This window comes from Podarcis filfolensis, assembly GCF_964270895.1.
Source record: "Podarcis filfolensis genome assembly, chromosome: 4".
NCBI lineage: Eukaryota > Metazoa > Chordata > Lepidosauria > Squamata > Lacertidae > Podarcis > Podarcis filfolensis.
The window spans coordinates 32,386,167-32,413,945 of NC_139607.1; the positions used below are offsets into that span (position 1 = coordinate 32,386,167).

Sequence of the window (27,779 nt, forward strand, 5' to 3'; positions counted from 1 at the left end):
CACTTCTCTGGGTTCTGTATAGTGTCCAAGATGATGAATGACTAAATACAGGTTATGCAGCAAAAGTGGAAGGGTTTTAAACACACTCTTTTCAGGCCTTGACATTAAAATGCAATTTCTATCAAAGATCAGAATAGTTCAAAGTGGATGTATCAGACAGAACAGTCCCTGTGGCAAAAATCAACCATTTTCTACTTTTAAATCTGGCAAGGAGAAATAGGTTTCTTTAACCACATTGTTCTGCAGACAATGACTAAAATGAATATATTGACAAGCCAAAGGCCTATTTACATTTTTTGCTGAACAATGTATACTGAATGTGTAAATGGGCAGTGAAATCATGTGTCCCCACTGCATATATGCATAACATGTTAATTTGGGCTATGCACACACATTCCTTTACACACTGGTCCAATATGCACGATATGGACACACCTTTTCTTAAGTAGAAGGTGTGTAGCCGATGTATATGCATAAGCCCATTTTACAATTCATGGCATATGTGTAATGGGAGGCCGCACAACACTCAGCATATACCCTCTCACACACCAGACACCAGTAATCTTTTATGAGCGCAGGAGCTCCACTGAGTGACCCAAGCTCTCCCAGCTACAGTAACCTCTCTGTTCACTTCAGCGATTTCTCCATCTGGAACTGCCCAGTCTGCTAAATAAAATGAGAAATCCTAGTCAGACAAAAGGTCTGCATGCATCGGAATGCACACAGGGCTCTAAATTGTTTCTCCAGCATCATGCTGTAAAGGAAAAAAAAATTTAGGAATGGATTGTCAACAGAAAAAAATAATTGTATTTGTCAAATTCAGCTGAAATAAAATATCCAAGTGCTTCCTTAAGCTCTTAAAAAGTCAATTTCAGCATTGTGAAGAAGGCACTAGTAAGCAGTTATGCATCTGAATTATTACTAGATGTGCTCAGCTAACAAGGGTCAAATTAAGATTAATAGTAGCCATCCCGAACTGCACTTTTTCCTTTGCAGTTAACAAAAAAACAAAACCAGGCATTTATATATAAGCCCATTACTAAAGCGACTTCAAACTTTAAGAGTAAGTAAACTGAGGTGAGATAAGACAAAATATTTTAACTGACAAAAAGGACAATATGATCCGAGTCTATTGCTAGCTTCAAAATCAATTGTGTCCCTTTTCAGAAAATGGGAGTGTATTGTAGTAGCTAGATGATAAATGAACAACTGTTAGTTGCAGCGGGGAATCCTGGTATCTTTCCCTGAGAATATGGTTTTAATGCGACAATATCACATTATCTCAGAAATCAAAATGCATTATTTTGTCAGTGGAAAAATGTGATTTCCTCCCTCCAGCAAGCAATTCCATTTTACTACATATTACTATCTAGCACTATATAACTGACAATGAATATGCATTACTGGGCAATCGTATTAGATATATTACTAAGCAATGTTTTGTGTATTACTAGTCATCGACCAGAGAAATTTCGCACTTGGCATAATTTTGGGAGAGAGGGAAGAGATGGAAAACTCCAACTCTTGCTGTTTCTCCCATGTGGTATACCCAGCCTCTCCCCACTCATAATCCTCATACTCATTTCTCCTCCTGATCCACTCACCACCACTCTTTTCCAATCTACTTTTGCCCAGCTGTCCCACTTCGTTCCCCTCACATCTCCCAAGGTGGTGTTGGGCAGTGCTGATGGTACTGAATATCCTTGAGTAACCCCAGAAAGAAAAGCACTGGTGTTGCGAGATGGGTGGGTTCTAGTCTATAGTTTGCTCCATACCTTTCCTCTGCACACCTCTTGGGCTCCAGGTCTTCCTCCTTAAGACTCCATCTTGCCTCTACTCCATCCCATTTTGTTCCCTTCTCCCCACTGCTGTCCCAGCCATACTGCTAAAGTTGCCAGCATAATATGGATGCATAGGAAGCCTGTTTCATTTCATCTTCTGGAAGCTCACCACATCTGGAAGTATCTCCATTACGGTATTTGCCAGTAATTGCAAGATAAGGACCAGTTGATGTGGGGATTCCGTGCGATGTGGTATGGGAGAGGGCAGGGAGTAGGAAGCACAAGACAATACAGGCTTTAAGCACACTTCCTAGAGGGAAGCAGGCTCCCCAGGCCAGCCAATCAGGTGAGCACTGGTGGTCCAGGTGAAGATGGAGGCCAGGCAGCAGACGGGACCATCTTCCCCCATTAAAGGGGAGTGGCGCCTGGTGTCTGGCCTCTTGCCCACGTGGAGCCAGTTGTCGTTGGATCACCCACCCTTCTGCCCATTTCTGTATGTGTGGTTCAGCCCAGTTGTGACTCAGCTGAGCAGCTCGAGGACAATGCTATGGAAAACTCAGTCACTGCTTTCCAGGGGAGGATTCCCCTCCCCCCGGGATGCTAATTGGCCCGTCTGCAGATTTTCGCCTGCCTCATAGCAAATGTCATGACTTTGGCAGATAGCACATTGGGTGGTATCCTTTATCATTAAGGTACCCCATTAAAAGGGTTCGGGGAGGGGCACTGATGTTGAGCGATCTACGTGGAGCTGATGGGCCATGACACCCCTTCCAAGAGGTGGCACTGACAGGAACGTCACACTTGATCCATGCCAAGGGGTACCAGTGCTGACCCATCACCGGGTTCAACCAGCAAGTGGGTTGGCTGAGGGCATATACTTACCCAATGCCTTTGCCAAACCACTTTACATCAGTAATCAAAAAAGTTCTGGCCTATTTCACCCCATTAAAATCTTTCCTGTGTTTTATTTATCACTGTGTATCTCCATCGCCTTATGCGCCTAGGAACTTTCACATTCAGGCACTGACCAAACCGAGGCTTACTTAGCTTTAGAAATATAATAGCATCATCTGTCCTCAGACAAGTCCCTGCTAATGAAATGCTGTTGCATTGGTGATGAGCAATACTAACTGCTTCCCCCTAACATAGGGAGTGTGAATCCAGCAGTGCCTAGAGCTCCATTGTACTTAGGCAACAAGGAGTCTGTGATTTCCACCAACTTCCCTTTGCAGTCCCCGCCCCCAAACCATACCCCACATTATATCCCAAGGTACCTAAACCCTTGGTATATTTGAAAGTGGGGGGTGGGTGGTGCAGCAGGAAAGAGAGAGGCAGGTAAATCCCATTCCATGGGCAGCATTTTGCTCATCATCATTTCAGTCCAACTCACATCATTTTTTGAGTTGCTAAAGCAGTAATTGTCCATTAATGCTTTATGCCCTAAACAGTTCCATATCCCACAGCAAAGGCATGGAAGCCCTTGCGTAGGCTCAAGGAGAGAAGAGGGGAGACAGCATTGGAAAGGGTCCACCATTCTTCCACAAGGTACATTATTTTTCTCTCTCCTTTCTAAAGAAAACTAGCTTGCTCCTGCAAGATTCTCACTTTCCCATGAATTAATGCATTTTATCTCCCCCTTTTTATTCTAAAATGTGGGGGGAAAGGACAGCACCTACCCACCCTACAGAAAAACCCTCTCTCCTCCTGTGATGGATAGGAGGGCAAGATCATCGAGTGACTGCAAATGGGTCTTCTAGTTTCAAGATGAAGCACTATAGCTTTTCTAAATGCAAAGATAAAGAACACATCTCTTGTTAATGGATAAGAACATTATTTATGCAAGCTCTTGATTTCTATTTTGAAGCATAAGCTCCTTTATGTAATTTTAAAAGCAATTTACAATGCTACATGGGCAGACATGCCAGAGGAAAGGGGGGGGGAAGGATTTTGAAGGAGCCACTTTACAATAACATCAAAGGACCTGGTGCCTGTTTTCTAGAAATTCCATTCCAAAACTCAGAGCTTGTCCCCCACCCAAGTAAAGATCAGCTGATCAAACTTCAATGCACTTTCTAATTACTGAGCATTATTTTGCTTTTTATACAAAAGAAGTTATTTTTTACTTTTGGCCTATGACCTCTGCAAACAATGTTTTTGGAAACTGACTGGGACAATCCTATACACAGCTGGAGTATTCATTGTTATTCATTGTTTTCCATAGTTGGAACACAAGAATGTTAAATCATCGTCCTTCACTATGCAGGACTCACTTCACCCAAACAAACTATCATCACTGCTGGAGATTTAAGCATAATGGGTCACCTCACCATCTTAACTTTAAGATGATTTGCATGAGTGCTAGTGCTGCTGTTTGTTGCCCTCTTCATTTTTTGTTTTTAAATGTTTTTAAACATCTTCAACAGCAATGTTGCTAACTGGCCTCATTGCAGGGAATGCTGTTAACTCGACTCTTGGCTTCTCCATGTAACGTCTCCACATGGTTCTGGGGAAAGGATGCTGTGAGCAAGCCCCATCAGTAGGCAAAGTTTCTGTTGCAGACGGGCAGCTAGGCAGGGAGCTAGAAAGTGAGGATGGAGGAATGCTAACGAAGCCAGCAACTATATGATGCTAAATACTTTTAATTCTTCATCCTGTTCCCCTGCTCCTCCTCGTTCCTCAGTTGCTGATGACCCTCCATCTCAAAGTTCGGTCCCCTAATTTCTATTTCTATTGCAGGCAACACAGACACTTCCCCGATGATGGTTCTCTTCTGGACCATCATCTCTTCAAAGGAAAATTTGTTCAGCATGTGATGAGGCACACGATACGCAGATTACAACGGACAAGTTATTTCTCCAGTGCGTGGTTATGCATGGTGTGCTGATTCTAATCCACTGCTAAATGAGAAGTATGGACAGAGGGAAAGGAATGAGAAGCAGGAGAGATAGTTACACACCGCCAGTTTTCTTTCCCCCATAAATTCTTACTGTTTATTTTTCTTATCTCTGGAATTTTCAGTCTTTTACACGGGTCAGGGGTCTTTAAATCCCGATTTCACTTTATACTGTTTGGCCTCCATTTTCAGACCTCCTTCTATTACTTGGTTTCATAGCAGGCTCTTTATTTTTTTACCTTGTCTTTCTCAGTCAGATTTTTTCCCCATGCAGCTTGTTTAGACCAATTCTGGAGTGGACTCCCTTTTTTAACTCCAAAAGTTTTTTTTCTTTCTCCAATATTCTCGAATTGGTTCTTTCTGATTTTGGCTTTTTTTGGTGGGGGGAACCTGCAACTTAGCCAATGAGGGATTCTGGAGCAACTTGCTGTTGGGACGATTTTTCCCTGTGCTGAGGCTCTACCCACCAAGACAACACTGTCTCTTCCGAGACCGTATCGCTGGGAGGGGGGGCTCTCTCTCCTTCTGGATCTCCAGGTTCACCCTGGAATCTTTGGGGAGCACATTGCTCACATGCATGCCCCTTAAGCCCCCAAAATCGGCATCCAGCGCGCTCCTCAAAGTGTCACTGGCTCCCTCCATTGCTAGTGGCAAACCAGAAGTCCTTATCTATTCCATTTACATTAAGTCCATTTATAGATGGCTTAGTATCCACAGCCAAGTTTGGAAAGGAGCAATAATTTAAAAATCCTGTTGTTGGGCCAATGGGGCCTGGTATTTGGCTTACAGGATGCTGATATGAGGCGTGCCCATGTTGCATGATGAGCTTAAGTGACTCCTGGGCAAGAAAGGAGAAGAACTGAGACCGTCAGATATTCAAAGGAGGGAGGGTGCTGTTTGATTCTTCCCCTTGCAGTCAGATACAAGTAACCCTAATATAAAACCTCTCATAGCACCAGACAAGTAAAAGTTCCACATTACCGGGTGCATGAAGCCAGTAACAATAACCTATCAATGTTGGAAATTCTGTAAAACTGTTTTCACAGGAAACCGAAGCAGGACTTGGGTTCTTAAATTACTGTATTTTTCAGTGTATAAGATGCTCCCATGTATAAGACACCCCCTATTTGGGGGGACTCCAAATTAAGAAAACACCCCTCAGCGCTACCCGTGTATAAGACGAGGCCCAATTTTAAACCTATTTTTTTTTTGGTAAAAAGAAAAAACCTAGTCTTATACATGGAAAAATACGGTAATCACAGAACTCTGTTGCTCACAAAGCAAAACTGAAGGGAGTATTTAAAATAAATAAATAAATAAATTCCCGCTCCTATGACTACAAACAGATCTCATTTAAAATAAATAACCAACTATGCACACACAAAATTGTCCTGCCTGAATAACGACATTTCAAACAGAAGAAAGAACATGCTGGCTATAGCAGTTAGACCCTGTTCCCCCATGTAACCAACATTTACTGCCCTGTTTAATATTCTGTCTTCCATTTTAAAAAGTCAAGTACAACATTTACAACAGAAAAGTAGTATGGGTGTGTTTGGTCACACACAGAAAAGGACCGTTTGAATCTTTGATCCTAACCAAGTCTTTCCAAGTTGCGGCCATATATTATCTCCCAGTTTGTTCCGTCCCACCCATCACCCACCCCTTAATTAAATACAAAACTGCCTTGTTACTGGATAGAAGTGAAGTTGTACAGGCTGGGCTGCACAGTGTCATTCATGCCTTAATCTGCTCCTATTCCCCGTTCACACGGTCCTGAATCTTGTTGCCTTGTACTATAGTGCTGATTGGTTCATGTTCCAATGGACTCTCTTTGGCCAAGTGGTGGGATCTCTATTTCCTGGAAGATTCAGAATCCAGACTGAGATGGAGTTTCCTGCCGTGAAGTAATTTCTCGTTCTCTTTGGCTGCCACAGTCACAGGCCCCATGGAGATTCCTTACTTCCCAGGCCTCTTTGGAAGAAATGGACTTCTAAGAATTGGTAACTATGCAAGTACAGGGTGAGTCTTTTAAAAGAGGCCCTGTGGAACATGTGTACTCTGTATCCACGGGGCCTCTTTTAAAGGACTCACCCTGTATATGCCTTGTCTTTTCATACCTTCTTAGGATAAAGAAAGACAGCTCAGACAGTTTTAGAAATACATTATTATCTTTTACGTCTGGATGCCTAGTGATTCTAATATCCTAATGGATAAGTCTATTTTTATCTATTGCATAATGTGGCTAGGGATTTAAAACTCTTTATGCCTACCCATGCTTAAACACTGTGTGGTGCTACCTTTTTACGGATGAACAGACAGTTTGGGTTTATTTGAGGTATTCAAATACCAAGAGTGCTAGCAAAACCTTTCTGAGGTGGTAACTTTTTGAGTGATAACAACCATTTCAGGGATCCCCACCCCCCTTGGTTCTGTTCTAAATATTACATTGGAACTGCCTGGTGTTGCAAATTCTATGAGTTTCAGAAAATCCTGTTTGATTCTAGTGTCTTCCGCAATCACCGCCACATCTGATACCTAAAGGCAAAAAAGCAACCAGCAACTTGCAGTAATCTGTACAGTCTCTTCTTATATGGATACCTAACTCATCTCTCTCTCTCTCTCTTTTCCTTTCTGCATAATTCTGGCAAATGACAGGCAGGCTGACAGCCAGACTACATGGCAGTGAAACAGAGATGGCATACTTTGTTAGTGTTCCTTCACCCTTACAAGATCTGATCATTTTCTGTAATAGTTCAGATCACAGAGCGGCAAATTAATAATGTGCCATTCTCTATACACAGCCCTCATTTGCAACAAAGATTGGCTGCTGTGTTCACTGAATAGTGAATGTGAAATACATCTGGAAGAACTTTCTGGCAGTAAGAGCTGTTCAACAGTGGAATAGACTCCCATGAGAGGCGGTGGACTCTTCTTCCTTGGAGATCCTTGGAGATTTTTAAGCATAGCTTGGATGACCATGAATGATCTAGTTGAGATTCCTGTACTGCAGAGGTTTGTACTAGATGACCCACAGAGTCCCTTCTAACTCTACAATTCTATGATTCTACATAAAATATACCCTATACAAAAGCTGCAGCAAAAGAAATCTTCTTTACTAAATCAGAATTTGCAGCATTAAGTGGTTCCTAATATTATTACGTTTTCAAAGGATAAAAGATTCCTCCAAAAACACACACCAAAAAACCCTACAGGGAAACACTAAAATCAGCAGTCAGACATAAACGTCAATACAGAGCCCTTCAATAATGTAGTGCCCTCAAATTATCACAAGCTATATCTGTATGTGCAATGGCTATATAGCTTAGGTATTCTTGAAAGAGTAAGAAATATATGTCCAAATTCACTTAAAGTACAGGAGTACATTCTACACAGAGGATTGTGTCTGAGAACATATCCAGAGTTATCCAAAGTTATCCAGAGTTCTCTCTTGCTCTCTCATTCAATTGTAGAAAGAACTCTGCTCAGGTAATGCTCAAATATCTCAAGAGCAAGAATGCACTTTCAAGAGTCCATTCTTTTGTTGCCACCTGACTGAAACTCCTGTTGTTGTTGTTTAGTTATTTAGTCATGTCCGACTCTTCATGACCCCATGGACCAGAGCACGCCAGGCACTCCCATCTTCCACTGCCTCCCGCAGTTTGGTCAAACTCATGCTGGTAGCTTCGAGAACACTGTCAACCCATCTTGTCCTCTGTCGTCCCCTTCTCCTTGTATCCTCAATCTTTCCCAACATCAGGGTCTTTTCCAGGGAGTCTTCTCTTTTCATCAGGTGGTTGGAAACTCCTGTTACAACTCTCAAATCTACATGGCTAAGTCATGCAGGTGAGAATTAGTACAAAGGAATTTGGTGCTGATGGTCAACAAACAAGGAACCTTATCCACGGAGAATGTTTTAAATTGCTGCTTCTGGTGACTGTTATCATGTTCCCTGGGCCAACATTTTAAAATGTAGTAACCCTGGGGCACCAGCATTTAAAAGATTTGCAGCGCAATATAAAATCCCTTTGCACTGGACTGGAAAGGAGAGGTGGATTTGGCAGAGATGGAAAAGGGCAATGGTTGGCACAGACCACTCCAATCCCTTCGCCAAATATTCAAGCAGGCTGAACTACCGTTGGTGGGATTTCCAACAACCCCAAGGCCCAAAGCGGAGCACTCTTATGAGAGCACTGGAAAAATTGTTCATGTACAGAAATACATAGATGTTCTAGTAGGCTACTGAAGCAAAAATGCCACAAGACTCAAACACTCAGATCAAGCACTCTGTTTTCCTCCTCTCATGTACTGTGGTGTTGTGTAATAAGTGATACAAAACACAGTTAAAGCAAAAAAACAAAAACCCATAACAGAAGGAGAAGTGACATGTAAGCTTGCTCCAGTGTGAAAAACTAACCAGCCTCCTATTAATTCCCATATGTAACTCCCAATTCCCTCCAACATTCAGGGTAATCTATCAGTGTGATGTGATTAACTCTCAACTTTCTTAAAGTTGTATCACCACGCTATATCTAATATACTAATTATTAAGCTATGTTATTAGATCTTCTATATTTGGCTCAACCTTAATGACTTTACTATTTCTGAAAATGCAGGAATGTAGGCGTTTAATTAAATGAATCCATAATTATCAGTAAACATAAACTGTTAGCAGACTATCCTCTGGAATCAGTATCCAGCACCAACCTTTGCGGGAACAACAAAATTAAAAAGGGAAATGCAAAACTTTTTCTCACCATCACACATTTAAGCTGGCACCGAGCTGGAGCAGAGATCTCAGCAGCTGTACCAACAGGGAGACAGACTCCTAAAATATTGCTAAGGTTGCTGTCAAGGTTGAGTGTTAACATATCAATTAGATGATGATGTACATACAGTACCAAATCTAGCAGACTGTTGGCACTAAAATATTAAAACAATAATAGCTGGTGATCTATTGATTTATGAATATACTAGCTTAGGGTGACAATAAATGCTGCTGAAGATGCTCTATGGACATGATGTAACTAACATAATCACAAATGGGCTGCACTCATGGCAAACAAGTTTCAGTTCACACACTCCTACATTGGGGCCAGGGTTAGGAACAGCACTGGGAAACGTTGCTAGAGTTATACAAACTCCTTTTGCCTTCCCTCAAAGTTCCTCAGATATTTTCCTTGAGGAGGAATCCTCAAATTTGCTTTACATTTACCATACTCTTCCGTCTATAAGACACCCCTGTGGATAAGACGCCCCCTAATTTTGGGGACTCAATATTAAGAAAATGGGGGGAGATTGTCCAGAATGGGAGGAATGTCAAAAAAGCTTCCCGAAATTCCAAATGCTTCCAATTGAGCGCAACGCAGAAACCTCCTATCCTATTTCCTATCGACACCAGCAGCCGCCAATCACGCACCCAACTGCCGCAGCAGAGCCCAATCACCAGCAGCCATTGCTGCTGCAGCGACCAGTCGCCAGAGGGCATTCTCACAGCAGCAACCAATCTCAAGTGGGCATTGCTGCAGCAATGCCCAATTGCAAGCGGACATTGCCACAGCAGCCTATCACCCGCAATAACACCAGTGACAATCTACTACTCAAATCATTTCCACCATCCCCCGTCTGCAATACCCATGTATAAGATGACCCCAATTTTTAAGCATTGTTTTAAGGTAAAAAAACCAACATCGTCTTATACACAGAAAAGTATGGTATGTAATGGGACCATGCTTGCGTTCCCCTTCCCATGCTTCAGAGAAATGTTCGATCAGCTGGTTAGAGCGTGGTGCTGATAACGTCAAGACTGCAAGTTCGATCGCCGTATGGGACAGCTGCCTATTCCTGCACTGCAGGGGGTTGGACTAGATGATCCTCAGGGTCCCTTCCAACTCCACAATTCTATGATTCTATTAGTTGTGGATCTGGCAATCTTTTCATCCATCCCTTTTGAAGCCAACCACACACTTCACAAACATGAACTTTTCTCTATTAAGACCATGTTTAACTTCTTTGGTTAAATCTGTTTCTAACATTCCAAATAAAACTGGTTAGGAAACATACAGATGTAATGGAGAAATATACAGTATCAGAACCAAAGTGATCCCATCATGAGTGTTACAGCATTTGGAATTGGAATTACACACCCAGGGCTTGGTAAACTTGGAACTTTATTTTTACTGTATACCATCTTGATATTTTTTCTTGAATTTGCGGTTTATAACTACTCTTATATATAAAGTAAATAAATAAACTGCAAGAATCCAATAAATAAAATCCAAGAATTTGGATTTAAAGTATTCAGATTCCAAAAAACCAACCCTATTTCCCCCCTATTAATTTAACTACCTTACATGTGCAGCTCTGGAACACAAACACTCTGTTAAGAATACACTGGTGCTCTGTCAAATTGTACCATCTTGGACTTAGTGATAATGATGCCTGTGTGTGCCTAGGAACTTTCTGCCAATTTAGTTCACATGTTTTGGAGATGCCTTAAAGCTGAAACATTTGGAAAGGATGTGAGAGCGAGAATTAATCCTACATTTTCTTCTCTTACTTTAATCCTGGGATATTCTCTTTCTCGCCCTCTCTGTAATTAGGAAATGAGCTGCGTTTAGGCTGGGGCAATAATTCCTGGGAACCTTGAAGTTTTTTGGGGGAAATGAAGGTCGATAACTTTTTTTCTTAAGGTTCTAGCCAAATGCCAGAGAGGTGAATTCACACCAGGATCCATGTAACCAAATGAAGGCATTCCTTAACTCAGACATGGGCAATCTGTGGCCTGCCAAATGCTTGTTTTCTCCAGAGGCTAGGACCCAAAGCAACGGATTCAAGAAAGGAGATTCCAGCTAAACACTGGGAAGAACTTTCTGACAGTAAGAGATGTTTGACAGTGGAACAGACTCCCATGAGAGGCTATAGACTCTCCTTCCTTGGAGGTTTTTAAGCAGAGGCTGGATGGCCATCTGTATATGTGTAATCTAGTTGAGATTCCTGCATTGCAGGAGGTTGGACTAGATGGCCATCTGGGTCCCTTCCAACTCTAAAATTCTATGATTCTAATAAAGAGGAAGTCAGTCTGGCTGATCCTTTGTAAGGAGAACATTCATATTACATGGCTGAACTTGGAAACAAGTTGAATCAACATGGAGAGAAATAGAAGTTTGCTTGTAATCTAATCTGCCATCCTTCACCAATCTATGCTTTTTAGTTTGTTTTTAATTTGGAGGCAAAACTGTTCTGGGTCAGAAACTCAACTGAATTTCCCCCTTAAATGATGGAAATGTTCAGGTCATTCTACAAACAGTTGCCTTATGAACTATTTTTCCAGGAACGAATTAGGTTTGTATAGTGGGACCTGCTTGTTTCATTTTAAAGACGTGGATTTTATTATGTTGTGGCCTGCTCTGTGACTCCTAGGTGAAGGGCAGTATATAAATTCCTGAAACAAATATATAAATAACATGGGTCACAGCTTATGCTACTTCACTCTTTCTGGTTTTAATACAAGCACAGTATGGGGGAGCTTTAAGCAAGCTGCTCATACACTATATGTTTCTCACAAACACATAGCTACACCAGTTTCGAAACAGTCTGGTTTATCTAGATTTGCCAGTTTTTGCTTCTGCAGCAAAGCACACTTAACCTCACCATCTTCAATAACTTTATAGCAAAAATGTACTCGGATAGCTGTGAACAGCTCCCCTGAGTCTTCACTGTCAGACTTTGTAACAAGTTGACCTGACCTGGGAGAAGCTAGCAAATGTTGGAAAACCCATAGTGCCTCCCCCCAAATTAAGACTCTTCTGCTGAAGATAAACTTCCATATAAATTATCTTAAATTTTCACCATTGCCTAGATTAGTAGCACCACCTTATTATTGCATTTTAGTGTGCTGAGAGATGCTTGTATAAAATGTGTGTCCTATATGCTCGCTCTGGTATAGATCAGGAAACACATTCATCTTCTAGACTAAGTGCAGTCTCCAAAGGATTCTAAGCAAGTTGAACAGACATTCTAAGACAAATTAAGCCAGCTACTAAGAATTGATTCTCAACTGCAAATCAACCTTACTTTTGCAAACCCTAATTACTTTCAATTTTACATTGGTTATTGAATGTACGAATCAGACTGCATTTACTCAGAAATAGATACATTATTAGCATGCTCAACGCCATCCTTTAATGCCTCAAATCTGAAAAAAAGGAAGGAGACATCTAAAAAACACAGTCTAATCTCTGAACATCATTTTGGTTCAGTGGGGAGGTTAAAACAGGGCACAGAACTGCTAGTAATAAGGTGCTATTCTGTTCATTTTTGATGATGGAGCTAGATATGTAACAAAAGCTTTGTCAAGTCTGCTGGACCCCCTAACCATCAGCTGATTGGCATATACCATATTTACTCGAATCTAACGCTCACCTTTTTTGAGCCAAATTACATTGCAAAAATTAGGGTGCACATTAGACTTGATGGTGCATTTACATTCACCAGCAAATACTTTTGAGGGTTCCAAGGTTCTGAAAACTGAGGTGCGCATTAGATTCGATGGCACATTAGACTTGAGTAAATACGGTAGTTAGAGCATTACTAGGATGTATAGAAACTTGAGAGACGTTGTAGAGGAGCTTGGAAGGCTATTTAAAGCTACCCTTTGATCACTAGCAGATGTTCAACATAACTCTGGACATCTTTTTGGGGAAAAGAAACCTCAAGTGAAGACACTTAGTACAGGCCCACTCAAAACACTCTTCTCTTACTCCATAAATCATATCAAGCAGCAGACAATTCCTTAGAGAAAATGTCCTATTTTTATCCATTTCAACATAAGGAGGCAAAATTCTAAAATGTAAATAAACTCCTGTTGGGCATCTAGAACTCCATAAGCTAGCATTTTACTTAACTGAAGTTTACATTTGCAGCTTTATAATAGGCTGTGAGATATATATATATATATATATATATATATATATGCGCTAAGAATTGGATTTGATTATATATGCTGTGCTACAATACTTGTAACAAGGCCTATAATATAATTGACAGTCAAATTGTGTGCTGCCTTTAAGGTACTATGGTAAAAACAGTTCTAGTAATTTGATTTATTTGAATACATTAATCCTCTATCTTTAAGGTAGAGTTCAGGTTTTAATAGACCAATTATGCAAAAAGCTGATTCCAATGTCTAGGTTTAAATCAAATAAATTAGTATCATTACCACTACCAGGTTTAAAGAGTGTGCCTGAAATGCTTTAATAATTACTGAGGTTAAAAATTTAAAAACCACAGTATCATCTTGGTATTACATGCATCTGATTAATAATTCTAACGTGGACAACCAATATGATGGTTGATCTACCGCTTATATATTCATTTCAGAATTGTGTTATGTAAAAAAAAAAGATGTTGTTTTAAATCAAGCACTAATCTTTACATTCTGGAGTATCCTGAAGCTTAATTATATGAAAATATAGTCTGACAAGCAGAGAGTCCCAACAGGATGATGAAACAAACTTTAGTTATGAAAACAGCTTCATCTAGACACATTAAAACCAACGAATTTAAATTAGTCATGTTTAAGACGAATGATTTCAAAGGGTCCAACATGAGCACGATTTCATCAAATACAAGCCACAGTAAATATTAGTGGTGCACATTTTAACGAGGTTTCTGGTAAAATCAAATTGCCTGTAATTAATAAATTTTATTTACCAGAGATAACACAGAATGGTGGTTCAAAAACTTTTCCTGCCGCAGATCACCTGAAAATTGCTAATCATCTTGTTGGACCTCTTAATGGTTTTTCTGCCTGTGGTAGAATTTGTAATGTGTTGTGCTAGATGCTGTATGATTTTAATTGCTTATTTTATTTCTTATACAGTGTATTTTATTGCAGGGCAATTTGAATTCCATGGAATTTGAATTGCAATACAATAAAATACAATATAAGTAATGAAAAAAGCAATCAAATTAGAAAAAAAATCTCTATGAATATTTAATGCAATGGCTGTGCTGTCTCCCATCTTCAACCACGAATACACAGATATGCTGCAGACCAGAGGAATGAAGCTTGCAGACCATTGGTGGTCCAGAAACCAAAGTTTGGGAACCCCTGCCATAGAAAAGGGCAGCTCCCAGAGTTCCATCACACTTAAGTAAATGCAAGTGGCTTATGCATTATACAAAGAGGCAGAGGGCATGCAGAAAGGAGCAGATCTGTTTCCCAGTAGTTTCCATCAAGTTCCATGCCGCAAAGGAAATGGGCTACCATCTGTACTGTTTCTTTTCTCCCATATAAGCAAATGGGGAAGTAGTTCTGCTAGCACACAGAGTTTCAGCTGTGCAGTGGAACTTCCCCTCCCTGTGCTTCCCCTGAATCTATTCTGGAAGTTTCCCCAACCCATTGGAACATATTTATAGGGGGCACAGGGGGCACACAGGGAGAGGAGAGTGCGAGGACGTTCCATTGCACAGCTGAAACTTATTGCACTGTTGGATTTCACCCCTAGTTACCATTTACTCCAGTGTAGAGAAGTACTACACTTGCGAAGGGAGCACAATTGTGGGTGGAACGAAAACGGTAACAGGAATCACACAAGGATGTACAGTACTGTACATCTTATTGCTGGGGTCCTTGTGTTATGCCCCCCTTTTTCACATTCATCCCATCTATCACAAAAGTCAGTTTCTGGCTCCCTTCTTTGCACCCTCTAGCTGTAAGTTAAGATTTCCACATGGTTTAATTCTCTCTATGAAGCCATGGCCCCAAACGCCTTTAACAGGAGATAGACTGGGGAACTCTCACTGTACCCCCTTTCCACAACCTAATATGGTGGTTTTCACAGCAGAATGGGTTTGAAGACCCCAACACCCTGTATCGTATTGCTCAGATTCACTTCTCACCCAGCAACAGCAGCTTAGACTACACAATAAACCACCTCCCAACCATGACTGGCATTTTCCCATTTTCTAAACAAATTACTAACCTCACTTGTATGTAGAACAGAGTGCACAACTGCAGAAATTAAATGTCACCAATTGCTTCTTTGGGGACATAAGCCCTGCTCTGAAGTGAGTCCCTGAGCTCAAATCTGTGTCTCAAGAATCAGGACATACAACATGAAGTAGATAGCCATTTGCGCGAGACGTTTCAACCTACATCTGTAGCTGTCAAGGGATTCTTAGGATAATCAATTAACTGGGTACCAGACTAGATGGAATATATGTTCTGTCCCTGTCATGCTTGTATTCATTACTTAAGCTGTTTATTTTAAACATCCCATTCATCATGTGACGTGGCCTAATAAATCAGAACCCTGCAATGTTTCAGAACCCACTGATGAATAAATGTGATTAAGTACTGGGCATACGGAGGTACAGATTTAAAACTAAATATATTCTTCCAATTATAGGCACTTTGTGGCAGACTATATAAAACAGCAATAGATTTCAGAGTTGTTTACCAATTACTATGGGGAAGGGCCATAATTGAGCAATGAGGTCTTTTCTTCCATGCACTCTCTGCAAATACTGGAGGCAGGGAATGCAGTATAGACATTTTATTATAACTAGTTGCAGCAGCAAAGTTCAGGCAACTTAAAGCCAATTCAACTTATGGCTATACCAATTTGCCAACCTGAAAAAAATCTCCAGTCCCGACTATTTTTATTGGAGATCTAATTGAGCTGAGGATATACAATATATGTTTTCATCACATCCTGCTTACAAATTTAGCAGGAGCAGCTAGTGTCTTCTCTGAAAATCCCACCCTGGCCCTAACAGCTTTCCATTATTTCCCCAGTTGTGCGGGGAGGACAATGGACAAGGCATCTGCAGCTATGAATTGGTGTACTTAGGAGGGTGTTGCTCCAAGTGGCTTCTTGTTCCAGAAACAACAAAGAGACTTGCAGCACCAAAAAACCTTAAGAATTAAGGAAATGAACTGTAGAACTTCCCTGAATTTAATTTCCTTCTGACCTCACTGTTTACAATCCTCTTCCTTGCCGCTATGTATACCTGTATCTGCAACTCTGGATAACATACTGTAACTCTGGATAATGTACTGTAGTCCACAAAAGCTTATGCCATCATCAAATTGTTAGTCTTCAAGGTGCTGTAAGACAAACCTGGCTAACCTTCTGGATGGTCTTCCTCCAGAATCCTCATTACCTCAAAACACAGAGTTGGGACCACATCTCTGCCCTGAGTTGACAGTAACTGAGGGCACAGAACACGTGTGTTAAGTTTGCATTGTATCACAAAACAATTACTCTTGTTTTGTTCTGTTCCTTCTAATTTCAATTGAGGCTTCCTCAGCTATTTTTGGCCAACACCCTTTGAAGAAAATACTCTGAAAATATCTACCAGCATTTCCTGAAGTTGAAAAACAGTAAACACCTACTCAAAAAGAAGTGTAGATAATAGGTTAAGCTGTCAAAGCATTAGGATACAGTCCCACACAGAAGTACTTAGAAACAAGGCCCATTAAAATCAATGGGTGATAGCCAAATAAGTCATACTCACAGTAGATAGAGATTTCACTAGGTCTTATCTAAGCATGATTAATACTGGAAAGCACCCATTGGAATGGGAAGCTGTTTCTAATTTGATGATATACAGAAAGACAGGAAGTACACTTAATTTGTGTTTCCTCTTCACTGCACTTCTCTACCACATCCAAAAGTAACCTTATTCCCCAGAAAATTTGGTTAGGATTGGAGTACTAAATATAAAACAGCATAAGAGAAAAAAGGAGAAACCACAATTGATATTTTCCAGGGCAGATAAGTAATGTGTTCAATATTGTGTTAAGAACCAGTGTCCCATCTGAGAACAGCAAACCTGCCTCTTGTATTATCTGAGACCATCATGAATCACCAAAGAACTATAGAAACACAAATAACTTCTAAACTTAATAAATCTGACAGTCAAAATCATTTAGTGACTGTAAAGGTATTGGGTTCAATAGTAAATAACTGTGATGTTTTTAACTTATAAGTAACAAGTAATATGTCAACATATTTTAATCAACATATTTTAATCAAGTTGTTTCTTCTGCAGAAGCCACACCTTTTAAGATTTTCCAAACAACCAAACACAAAAAAGTAATTTATTCTGCTCATAATTGTATTAAGAATACAGTAATCTATTGGGTCAAATAAATTCAATCTAAACAACACATTCTAAACATACAAAGAAGCACAACAAAAGGGATTTTAAACAACTACTTTATCCAGTTTAGTAGAGGATTAGAAAGCATCTTAAAATAGTTTCTCTCTAATATTTCCTCTATTCTGTTTATTCTTTAAAACACTGTTGATACATTCTCTTTTATTTATTTTCAAACAGCATAGCACCCAACATGTTTATTATTAAAGAACATATAAATAAAAGCAAAAACCCCAATTAGTATAATATATTTATACTAACTTGAGACTTTTAGATATGTTTGATATTTATGCCATAGTTTTTACAAGAAGTCTTCTAGAGATATCTTTTTGCAAATGAAGCATTTCAACAAGGTATATTTAGGACTGCAAAATACGATAAAGTGCTTGCACATATATTCCGTTTAATATTGGGGGGAAAGTTTCCCTAACCAGCTCATTAGTGAGATCCCAGCTCTATTGTGATATATCTTTTACTTTTAACAGTGCAAACGTACACATAGAAGTAAGCCTCATTAACGTCATTGGGGTTTACTCCCAGGAAAGTGGGAATAGGATGCAGCGTAAGTTCTCATGTGCCAAAAACATTTGCCGCATGGCAAAGCCACACATTTGTTACTTGGTTCGAAGTTATTTGCACTTATTATTTGAAATGTTCCATGCTCTACAGCGGTGACAAGCAGCATGGGTTTTTTAAGTGGAACCAGGTCATGATTTAGACAGTGCAATGCCTCCTTCACACACAATACAAGCAGTGCAGTTTTAAAACTCTGATTAGGGTGACATCTGCAATCCCAGCAAGCAGCAGGAACAACAGATGCATCTGGGCAACAGAAGTTCCCTTTCAGCACCTGAGACAGCACTCTGAAATCCTGCTTTATCCCCTTCAGCATGCAGTCTACTCTGCTGCCATCAACTGAACACCCCCACATGCAAGTACTAACTGCGTATGACACACCCAAGCCAGCCATTAGACCGGCTTTTGCTGCATTACAACTTCTCAAATCAACAAGCGGTCCTCGCCAAGCAGCAAAGAGTAGCATCACAAACCTCAATGTATATATAACAGGGGCCAGGGTCACCTCCGACAGAAAATGCCAAAGATTAGCAACTGCTTGTTTCCGGCACTTGTCAAAACTTTCAGCCCAGGTGCTCTCTGGCTGAAAGGGCCTCTTATTCAACACCCTTCCACCTACTGCCCCTCCTAAGCACACTCCAGCTTCCTGGAGGGGGACGCAGACTAGATAAGGTGGTCCTGGGGTCCCATCCAACTCTACAGTTCCATGATTCCTCTGCCTCTGAGCGTGATCACCAAAACCAAGATTCAGGACCATTGAAAAAGCCTTACATCCAACACAGTAAGTTCCCAGCCATGTCCATGCCGAAGTCACCAGAGACCTACTCACCATGTTGACTTCTGACACCATGTCGATACTGGCAATGTCTATGTTCATCCCGACGTTCACTGGGGGGCCTAATGGAGAACAGGAGACAGTGTCACTTGGCCCCACACTTGGTAGAAACATGGGTTTTTCCCCCCTCCTCTCTCTCAAGAATATTCCTCCTCCCCCTCCCCAAGGAAAAAAAAAAACCCGCACAGAATCCGAGACAGACAAGAACAAGAGACACCAAACCAGAGACTCACCTCCAAAATCCGGTCTGAGGCGAATGTCGTAGCCTTTCAGCAATTTATCCACCGTTTCTTTCACGAAGGACATGTTCCCATGATCGCTCACACTGTGGGGGAAAGGAGGAGTTTGAGGAGAAATTTGAAAAGGGGGGAGAGATTGAAAAGGGTGAGAGGGGTAAGAAAAGTCCGAAAAGATGCGAAGGGTTTTTTAAAAAAATAAAATAAAATAAAAATAAATAAAACGGTGGGGGGGTGAGGAAAAGTGAAGCGATAAAGGGGAGGAGATGGAAATCCGCGACAAGGAGGGGTGAGGGAAAGAAAGGCGAAGGAGCGAGGCAGGGACAGAGGAGGAGAGAGAGGTCGGCAAGGGGGGCAGAAAAAGAAGCTCTGGTCAGTTGGGGTGGCTGGTCGAGCCGCAGCCCTCCCCCCCCCCCCGCGGCGTCCCCTCCCTCCCCTCCCCGCCAGGCGCCGCTCCTACCTCTGGGCGCAGCAGACCACGGCCACCAGGACCGGAGCGGAGAAGACGCCGAAGATCCTGCCTCGTCCCAAGCCCCACATCCCTCCGCTCCGGGCTCCCTTCCCGCCGCAGCAGCAGCAGCTGCCGCCGCGGCCGCGTGCGGTTCCGGCTGCCCGAGAGCCGCCGAGGAAGAGGCGGAGGCGACAGTCCCCTCGCCTGCCTCTCTCTCTCCTCCGACGCTCCCCCCGCCCAGCGCAGGAGGCTGAGGCGAAGCTCTTGAGGAGAGCGAGAGAGAGGCAGCTGAGGAGAACTGCCCCCCCCAACACCCCCACCCCGCGCCGCCCGGTCCTCCCCCCCCCCCACTCCCCACACGCCTCGCCCAGGGAGGGAGCGCCGCGGCTCGGACTTGGCGCTCAGGGCAGCGGCGAGCTGCGGGCGCCGAGCTCGGACGGGCGCCGCCGCCGCCTTCTCCCGCGAGGAGACTCTGCTCGGCTCCTCTGGGCGCCGTCCATGCCACGCAGGCACCCTCAGAGAGCCCTTGTGGCCGGGCGCCTGGGGCCAAGCTGAGGCCACCTCGGTAGGAACCAGCAGCAGCAGCCGCCGCCTTCCCGCCCTCCTCCGCTTAGTGCTGCCTCCACTCAGGCGGCGGCTGGCGACAGCGCCAATGCCGGGCGCGCATTCAGGCGCGAGCCGGGTGGAGCCTCGCGCGCCAAAGCAGGCGTGGGACAGGCGGCGGCAGCCACAGGTGCAGCTTCTCCTCAGAGGCGCGAGGCGCAGCGCGGGCCACCTAGAGGGGCGTGTGCGGGCGGAGCGAGGGCATGGCGGGGAGCCATGGGGCTAGGCCTTCCGAGGAGAGCCGCCCTCGGCGCGGAAGACTCGCCCCCTCTTGGCCTTGCTGGCTGCCAGCGGCTAGTGGGCCTCGAAGCGCCTAGGAAAGCAGCCCAAGTTTGAGCCGCTTCCTCAGGGGCTGGGCTACGGAAGTTTCCCCTCATAAACTGCTCCTCCTATGCGTCTGCTGGCAGGTTGGGGACTTTTCTTGCTTGGATGGCTGTCTGTCTGTCTGTCATGGATGCTACAGTTTTTCTTTCTTTCCCCTGACCGGGAATCAAACTCGGGCCGCAACGGTGAGAGCGCCGAATCCTAACCACTAGACCACCAGGGAATGGATGCTATAGTAAAGGGTCCTGCATTGCAGGGGGTTTGACTAGATGATCGACTTTGCCATTCTGTAATTATGTGCTGAGATTTCTTTCTGCTCTATTCTTTTATGCCCTGCTTTCCCCACAGGCTCACAATAAATAAACCCGCAAGGTGAAAGAGCAAAGACTGCATGCGCCATCCATCAGTCCTGGTGCCCTTCATTTCCTTCCTTCCTGAGGCCAGGAAGACTGCAGAGGTGTCCTTTCTTGGCGCAGGTTTCCCCACATGAAAGGTCGGTTCACATGCCCCACAGAACACTAGGTGATGTCAGCCATGGGAGGGCAACCCAAAGGTGAGTTCAGCAGCAACCCTTTTTGCAGCAGCCCTCTTCCTGTATGCAGTGCAAGCTTCTTCACTCATAGGTGCCAACTCCCTGGATGCCTGAGCTCTTACAAAATTCCCCATGAAGGGCCTGGGCACCCACAGATTTCGGTGCCAGGGCCATGCACCCACGGTCACAGGGCCAAGTTGGCACTTCTGCCTTCACTTTACCTTCAACCCCCTCCCATGACTTTGCCCTGCAGGGCTTTCTGATCTTGTAGCCTGTTACATCCCTTTTTATGGTATTTTTGCTTCTCTAGCTCCACCACCCTGGGCATTCCAAAGGTTGTCTGGTCTGTCCTTTCTGCATTCTTGCCCCATAGGCTTGGCACTTCCTTCTATGGATGGTGCCACCTCTCAAAACCCTCTCCGCTGCAAGTAGCCCTTGGCACAACTCCCTAGTTTCCAGCCTTGAGAGCAAAGCAATTTGTCACTGTAGCCCTCTTTGGGTGTGTGTGGTTTTTTTTTACTGTAGCCAGTTTATTTTAAAGCATTTATAAGCCGCTTAATATTTTTTGAAATCTCTATTTGTATACAATACAAAGCAAACAATATCATTAAAACAAAACTGCAACATAAAGCCGATGAAACGATAGCATGAAAACATATAAAAGTATATAAAACCAAATAAAACAGGGATTCGGGGGATTCAAACATATTAAACAGGGTACAGTCAGGGAAAGGCTGGGCCAAAGACCTGTCTTTACAAGACATCTCTAGCAACCAATGGTTCCTGCTTTTATGCTCCTCTCCAGGCCTAGACTTGGCTTTGGTTCTATTTGGAGCTCTCCAAGGTCCTGCTAGAAGCCTGAATCTCTGCTCTGCTCTGCTCTGACTTACATGGAACCCCTTCACATGTTTAACATGTAAAGACAGCTTTGAAATTGCCTTTCTTTTTTTCTTTCTTTTTGCAGAAGTGTCAATAGCAACTCTTGTGGCCTCAGGCAGGATTAGGATTGTACCACATGGGGAGGTGGGTTTAATTCTTTTCTCCTGCACCATAGTCCCCTCGAAGCCCTCCCTCCAAGTTGCTACTTGGGCAAGGCAGGGAAGCTTCCATTGGCACCGCTGAGCTTTGGCCACAAAGAGTGGAAGAATACTTAACAGGCTGGATAGTTCTCCTTGTGGTCGCTATAATCTGTGATACTGTCAAGTTTTGTGCCATAGCTCCTCTGGCAACCCATAAGGGACCTGGGGCCTCAGCTCTCTGAGATATAACAATAACATTAAATAATCACGCATTTGCCTGACTTCAGGGATCTTATGCCTACTAATGCAGCTGTTCTGCCCTATCTTGCTGACCTAGAATAAGGCTAAACTGAGACGTGACTATCTTGGCTCCACTTACCCAGCCTTCTACATAGTTTCCAACTCATACATATTCAGCTTTCTCTTTGAAATCTATAACGCATTGGAAGATATATTTTTTCTTGTTTAAAAAAAGAATGAGGTTTCTTATTAAGGGAATATACATCATCATCGGACATTGTGTTTCTGAGTAATGCCCTATATAGGCAAATTGGAAGGAAATGTGAGGTGTGAACAAATCAACACTTGTGTAAGATGTGTAAAATCTGTTATAATTATAAGGTTATTTCTCCCATTTAGCTTTGCTGTGAAATTTCTGTTTGCTTGCTGATAGTCTGTTAGGGGGGAGAGGTTTATTTTATTATGGATATAGAGCATTTGTTTGCTTCTCTGGGTTCTTACTTCCATGTGATCCTTTACAAATTTGAAACCATCATAATGTGTTATTTGATATTATTTAAACATAAGATGGCATGTGTTTTTTTAGACGGCATTTTTAAAAGAGGTGGAATAATACCAGAAGCCACCCAGTGACTTGGGAGTTTTCCTCTGGTAGAAGCTGAATCTTGTTACTCTTATCAATTCAGCTGGCTAATTCTCATTTCCAGGTCTTTGCCTATCCTCTTTTGGCAAACTGGCATGCGTGTGTGCTTTTCTCTTCAAGGAAACAATGTAAAACAATTTGAGAAAGAGGAGGTACACATTGTGTGTGCCATTACAGATTTCACTAGTGAAGAGAAAAGAGGTATCAGGTTCTGATTGGTTGGTGGGAGAAGACTGGATTATCAGAAACAACAAAAAGCTTACTAAGCATTAAATTGCAGGGGAGAAGGCAATGTGCTTTATAAACACATACAGCTGTACCTTGGAAGTCAAATGGAATCTGTTCCAGAAGTACGTTTGACTTCCAAAATGTTTTGAAACCAAAGCGCGGCTTCTGATTGGCTGCAGGAAGCTTTTGCAGCTGATTGGAAGCCATGGAAGCCACACTGGATTTTTGGCTTCCAAAAATCGTTCAAGAACCAGAACACTCACTTCCAGTTTTCAATTGTTCCAGAGCCGAAATGTACAAGTCCCAAGGCATTTGGCAACCAAGGTACGACTGTAGGTTGCGGTCCTATAAGGATTTGAGAGTAAGTCCCGCTGACATCAGTGAAATTTGCTCCTGAGTAAATGTGCCTAGGACTGCACAGTTTTCATGCATCATAACAATAGTAACTGAGTGCACGAAAACAGTGAGTTTTCCAGGAAAAAAAGAGATGCTTCTGTGGAATATTCACATTTCATTCAAAATGTACAGGGGTGTGTGCCCTTCCTAAATGGCACTGCTGGTACACATCTGTTGTGGGGAGGGGATGTTCTTGGGCAAAAATGGTGAGCTTGCCATACTGTAAACCAATGTATGCTGGTTCATCAGGATTTGAAAGAGGCATATGTTACTCTCAATAAGAGCATTCATGGTAGGTGAATACTCTTGGACAAGGAATGAACTTTTGGCTTTGCAATCAGACTTACAAAGACATTGGCAAATCGAACACACTGGATCAGTGAGAGTGCAATCGTACCTTGGTTCTATTCAGAAGAAATGGTCAGTATAGTCCTAGCATGGCACTTTGTTGTTGTTTAGTCGTTTAGTCGTGTCCGACTCTTCGTGACCCCATGGACCAGAACAAGCCAGGCACTGCTGTCTTCCACTGCCTCCCGCATGGCACTAGCCATACTAGATAACCATAATTGCATGTCTTCCTCCAGTGTGGCCTGAAGCATGCAAAATCTTTCCATCCCCCAGAGCATGATCTCAAGGCAAGGGTTTCGAGGTGAGCAATGTCACGACCAGACTGCTTCTGCTCCACTTAAAATCAGTGGAGACTGGTGACTATTGGTATTGGTATGATGGAAAGGAGGGAGCTGAACAGTAGGTAGAGCCACAGCCAATAACAGGCACAATCAACTAATTATAGTTTTGTTCCCATTCTGCTCCTAGGTGAGTTTTATAAGGGAAACACTGAATCTAAGGAGGAGCAGGCTGACAGGCTGTGCCCGCCCCCCCCCCCCGGGATGCTTGTCAGGAAAAGGCAGGCAGGTGGAAACTGAATAACATTGATGGGACCTTGGCCAATTTCCCCAAATGGACTAGCCTCATTGCTTAAAATGTAATATCTGTGTTCACACTTTCTTTATATAGGGCATAATTCAACGAAAGCAATCCTAGTTAAATATGATTTCAATGTGTGGGAGCTAAGCACGTGTTCCAAAGGGTGAGTTAAAGAGCTTAACTTTGGCTGGATTGTTTCTCTGATGTGCTCCAGACTTAATAGCAATACTATCTTGTAAGATACATACAGGTTATTAATAAGGGAATTCTGTTAATCGTTTTAAGACCACTTGTGCTCATCAAAGCTGGACTAATATAGTGAAAAGAGTGGACAACACTTGTTTAATCTGCTCTAGGGCTTCTTCCAGTTATGTGCATAATTGCAAAATCTGGTACTACTTTAGCTGCATTGGGTTAAAAAATAATAATGCTGCATTACAATATTACTGTAGTGAATAAATGCAACTGCTGTGAAGAAAGTATTGAAAAAAGGAATCGTGACTTCTTTGGCATCTGTCCCTTAAGGTATCACAATTCAAGGACATAGTCCAACCAGCTAGAAACATTCATAGAGTTGGAAGGGATCCTTAGGATCATCTAGTCCAGGCCCTTGCAATGCAGAAATATGCAGGTGTCCCATATGGGGATTGAACCTGCAACCTTGGCATTATCAGCACCATGCTCTAATGAACTGAGTTGTGCTAATGGGGCCAGTGAAGGGTGTGGCCTGGGAAGAGGAAATGGCCTAGTGCAGGAATAGGCAAACTCTGGCCCTCCAAATGTTTGGGACTACAATTATCATCATCCCCAGCTAACAGGGCCAGTGGTCAGGTATGATGGGAATTGTAGTCCCAAACATCTGGAGGGCCAGAGTTTGCCTATGCCTGGCCTCGTGAGAGTTCTGAGGGCCAGATGGAAAGACTTGGAGGGCCACATTTTGACAATAGGCCTGCGGCTTTCCACCTCTGCTTTAAAAGATGCTAGCAGAGATGTTGCCTCACCAGTTACTCCTACCTCAAACTCGCCCCCCAAGAAAACCAGTTGCTGACCAGGGTTTTTTTTGTTTGTATTAAGTTTGCTGGGTTTGATTCCCCCCACCCACCAACCCTGCACTCTGTTACATTATGGTAATTTCATGGCTGTTGATGAAGACTGCATTTGCTTTTCAGGCCTGGGAAATTAATCAGTGCAGTTGTACACTGAGATCATAAATGGAATTTTCCACTGCAGTCTTAATATTCTCTAGAGCATATGGTATGACAGGTGTCAGTGTCATAACTTTATTACGTAGAATATTACTGTGCCTGTAGAACTGAACTATGCCTAGGTGTGCACTTTATGGTCAAATAAAGAACGTATTTCATCAGAACACGTGTGGTACTCCTGCAACAATACCCACCCTCTCCTTCTTTTAGACTTAAGACATTGCTATGTCTGATAAGCCAGTATGTTATAAACCCCATTTTGGTAAGTTGCCCAAAACCTGTCAGTCACAGATACAAGTTCTCAGGAAAGCAAATGTCAGCTTCTATGAATAGCCATGTGCTCTGATTAAAAAACAAAAACCATACATCATTTTCAAGATTTTTTCCCCTCTCTCTCTGGGGCCAAACTAGACATGATATACAGTAGTGCGTTTCTTTTCCCCAGTTTTGTTTTTAATCAAAAGCTGCCTCGGGAGTCTGAAAGTTTGGGCAGAGGAAAAGTGGCGGGAGAAAGTGGGTGGGTTTTATTGTTATTTGGCACTACAAAACAATAAACCAGTTCAAACTTAGAAAGAAGTTTCAGAGTTTGTGAGCTGAAGAAGAGGAAGAGGGAATAACTTGAGTAATTCAAAATACAGTCTGTGTATAAACTGAACAGTGCTTAGATTGTTTTTTTTAGCTGCTATTTTGTTAATATTAATATTGTTTGATAGATTGTAAATGCTGCATTGATTTTTTAATCAGAGTTGCTATGATTGTGATGTTCAGATTATTTTTAATTGCGGTGTTGTTAATAGTGTTTAATAGACTGTGATTGTTTTATTGATGATTTGTTAGTTATTTCATATGATTTATCTGTATTTGTTCTATTATGTTCATTCTGTTATTGTTATTCATTGTTTGTAAGCCACTTTGAGATTCATTTGAATGAAAAGTAACTGAGAAATACAGTAAATCAAATAAAATCAAAGTGGACAGGATTTATTTAATCCTATTCTCTGAGTTTTCTGCTCAAAATTTTTTCCTTCATCAACTTTTCCACCCATAATTTCACCTGTGTGTGGGGTGGGGGAGAGTAGCTCAGAATAAAATACTTTAAGTTCCTTGGTAGGGTAAATCAGCTCCTTCTTCCATGCTTTATTTAGTCAGACATGCAGATTTCCAAGGCAATATTTAGTTTTATATCTATATATATTTGATGAAAAGATGCACACAGTTCTTCTAGACCTCAGAATATCTGTTTATTATATTTTGAAAAAAGAGAAGCATTAAATGCCTTCCAAATCGGAGCCCAAAAATTTGAAAATAGTTGGAACCACTGGCATTATTAAATGATTGAATTGATTTTTCTTAAGTGACTAAAGAATCTCAAACTTTTATATCTCAGTTTTGTTTTTTGCACTTTTTTGTTTTTGCACAGTTTTATGACTTACCTTGTGTCATAAATTGCATAGAGTTTTTTGTTTTCTTCCACAGCATTCCTAAAAAATAAGAAAGAAATGATACATTAAGTCTATGTTTCCATTTTTTTCCTGTTGCCTTTTCTTTGCCCCATTTTCCTACTAACATCCCACACAGATCTCATTTCAAGACCTGGAGTCACTCACTGAGCAAAGGTTTCTGCCTTTCATTCGCCAAAGCCTTTTCTAGAACCACAAAACAGAAACATTCGCGAACAAGTCAGTTTATTCAGTAGTATTTCACTGACCATGATTCAAAG

The 27,779-nt window shown here is 42.2% G+C and overlaps 1 protein-coding gene across 2 annotated transcripts in view; it reads right to left on the minus strand.

Annotated features, from left to right (window-relative positions):
* GABRB3 (gamma-aminobutyric acid type A receptor subunit beta3) overlaps nt 1–27,779 on the minus strand; it is a 201,900-nt gene that overhangs the window by 79,798 nt on the left and 94,323 nt on the right. The window contains exons 2-4 of one of the 2 annotated variants that reach the window (XM_083610777.1): nt 27,493–27,540; nt 19,489–19,580; nt 19,250–19,317 (exon numbers count right to left, since the gene is read on the minus strand). In XM_083610777.1, coding sequence (XP_083466903.1) covers nt 19,250–19,317; nt 19,489–19,580; nt 27,493–27,540 — 208 coding nt within the window. Of the gene's footprint in view, nt 1–19,249; nt 19,318–19,488; nt 19,581–19,951; nt 20,181–27,492; nt 27,541–27,779 lie in introns of those variants that run through there. The other variant, XM_083610778.1, reaches the window with a different exon arrangement.